This window comes from Diaphorina citri, unplaced genomic scaffold, assembly GCF_000475195.1.
Source record: "Diaphorina citri unplaced genomic scaffold, Diaci psyllid genome assembly version 1.1 scaffold8356, whole genome shotgun sequence".
Lineage (NCBI taxonomy): Eukaryota > Metazoa > Arthropoda > Insecta > Hemiptera > Psyllidae > Diaphorina > Diaphorina citri.
In genome coordinates, this window is record NW_007385732.1 from 1 (window position 1) to 2971 (window position 2971).

Below are 2971 nucleotides of genomic sequence, written 5' to 3' on the forward strand. Positions count from 1 at the left end.
ATTCTGTAAACGCTAGGTCGCGGATAAGATTCCCACCCGGGGCGAACTTTATCTTAAGCAGATAAGATTCGTTTTGGGTTCCCTTTTTTCAAACTTCGAGACAAGAGGCAAGATGTGAAGCTTTTGGTGTACCATACACTTACATAGAGTGTCAGGATTCAGATGACAGGGTGGTAGTGGACTTGTGGCGATGTCGGTGATATTATCACTCCCATCACTCACGGCAGACTCTGCCACACTACTGAGAAGTTCACGGGCAGCTTTCTCAACACTCGGAGCGTCTCTCTGCAGAAGTAAATCCACCCTGAACTGGACAAACGTAAGAACACATAGTTAATAAAACGTGATTGTGTGGATCAGTGTCCAACTGTCTCTTAAAAGAGACATTGTGTTATGCATTTTTATAGAAGACATTATTGTGACATTTCAAGTTATATTTTGCGAATAAAAATCACCTACATATTGTTATTTGAAGTTAATACCCTGAAGTTCCTCTCTGTGCATAAGTTCATGAGTAGGTAACCCTTCAGGAGAACATCTTCCATTCTTCCCCAACTGTGTGGTGAATCCAATCCCCAAACGCTTAAACACAATCGCTTCCACTGCCGTCCTTTCACCACCCCCCCTCGAGCTTCATTTTTCTCCTTTATTGTACGTCAAACTCCGAAAATTTGGGGTCGAGGGGGCCCCGCCACCATTAGTCTTTGGACCCTCGGGCTCCCCCTCGACAAAATCCTGGATACGGTTCTGCTAACCAGCCTGATAGTTTCAAAGGGTTCTCTCTGCTTGAAAATAACAAGCCCAAGTCCTCACGATGGTTGACTGCGGTTCAGGACGAGCTATTAAACATGGCTAGAGACCATCATCCTGATGCCTGATGTATGGCTGATAAAAGAGAAATTTTCTCTATTTCGTCATCACCTTTCGGCTCTAGCTAAAGCCGTTACAATAACAACTTTACCTGCTGATCACTCCGGTGTTTCAAATGCTGCTGATACTTGTACATCACGCCCGGCATTCCCCCCGTCCCAACTTGATTGCTGATCGGAAACCGCCAAGTCTGCAGTGGACTCTGTCGTATTGAGATCAGCATGAGAGTGGAGAAGATCGCTAGCACCAGAATAAAGGGAAAGATTTGAAGGGCCCGGTGGTAGAAGAGGGAGCGCCGCGTTTGGCTGAGACGAACAATGCCTAGCCGCTTCAGACGAACCAGATGCATCCTCGGCAAACGGGCCTCGGGGAAGTACTGAAGATAACAAAATAAATGCGTATGGCGTTTACAACCAAAATAAAATCTAAATTGCAGGTTTTCTCATTTCCTCAAATTTCTATCTCGGAAAGTTTTAAACCAACTGCCGAAATTTTGGCCAGCAACTGAGAGCTCTATCTAACTGATAAGTTCTCAAATAAGAACAGAACGTAATAGGCTTTATGAAGAGTATACCCTCCTGAGTCCCAAGCTGTTTTTGAGCTCTGTCATGCTTTAGTCCTGAAGGCCAGGAATCGAACCCGGATATTTTGCTCTATATATATTTCGGCTCCCTCGTATTCATCCCCACTGACCTCTCCTTCTTCTCTTCCCTCCATGGTTCAAAATAACAATAATAACACTGAATTAAATATGAATTCGGTTAATAAAACAAAGGGGTTTATTTTTAATAAGGAATCAAAGTTCAACTAAAAAAAAAAAAAAAACAATAACAGTTACCTAGTTAGCTTAGTTGGTAGTGCGTTTGCCTTGTAAGCGCTAGGCCGCGGGTTCGATTCCCGCCCGGGGCGGATTTTATCCTGATGGGATAATGTTCGTTCTCGGAACGGCTGGCTTTCTCCTATCCTGTCTTTCTTCTCTCTTCGATTTCGGGACGATAAGACCATAGCAGTTACAGTTCCCTCTGTCAAACCTCTTAAAAAAAAAAAAAATCATTTCCTCGGAAAGTTTAAAACAACTGCCGAAATTTTGGCCAGCAACTGAGAGCTCTATCTAACTGATAAGTTCTCAAATAAGAACAGAACGTAATAGGCTTTATGAAGAGGGTTGGCTACTGGCTTTCCCCCTTTAAATACCCACATAGCCTGCCTCCGGGCCATGGGGTCTTTCATTCTGTTTGTCTTATAGTTCTTTGAGTTGTGCCATTAAATCATGGACAAGTTTGTGCTCCCAAGAAAGCCCAGCTAGGTAGGTGAGTTCGGTGAGTAGATCTTTGGGGAGGAAATCTTCTTCTGTGATAGGTAGGTCTTACCTCATCTTGGCCTACCTCTAATCTTGTTGATCTTCAATCCCAATTCCCAAATAAAATTTAAATCAAATCACTCTTACCTGTCAAATACTCAGGTTGAATTTCAATATCACGATTTGAACAATATTTGTATTTGCCTATATCCAGCCCTAGAGCTTTTGTCTCGCAAAGTACGAATTTCCATCGAAATGACTTGATAGGTAAAATTAGGTGCCGATTTAAATAGTTATGTTGATCCTGGAAACTCTGGTCTATTTATGCAATCCGAAATGTTTAGAAAACACCAAAAAATGGGTTTGTTTACAAAGTTGGTGTCATACGGAATGTAAATTTTGCGATAGTGTGAAATGATTTGGCTCGACATGGGACATGGGCTAGACTGAAAATTCTGAAAACTATGGAATGTGATTTTTTAACTTTTCAAGAGAAAATCATTATTGAATTAAAATGATTTAATTACGTAAACCTAGGGTAATTAATTTAATTATTACTTTATTACAGTGGATCAATTTGCGATTGCCTCCAAGCCGTGTATCATAGTTGTGATAAAAAATGTAAACAAAAAGGAAAATCGATCAACATGCTCGAATTTTTTTTTTTACTTTTTACAAAACCTGAAAAGAAATTTCCCAGGCAAAGAAAATTACAATGTGATCCATACGTCCGTTTTAGCTGTGATTCATTAGAAAATGTAAAATATCAGTGTAGAAAACCCGGTCTTGATTACCAACTTT

The 2971-nt window shown here is 41.0% G+C and overlaps 1 protein-coding gene across 1 annotated transcript; it reads right to left on the bottom strand.

Moving 5' to 3' along the window:
- Window positions 1-143: 143 nt before the first annotated feature.
- Window positions 144-1621, bottom strand: LOC103522408 (the record flags this gene model as incomplete). The annotated part of the gene is made up of 2 exons (XM_026832572.1): window positions 962-1621; window positions 144-309 (listed from the first exon to the last, which is right to left on the bottom strand). Coding segments are annotated over exons 1-2 (424 nt in total), but the record flags the coding sequence as incomplete, so codon positions are not given.
- Window positions 1622-2971: the final 1350 nt, after the last annotated feature.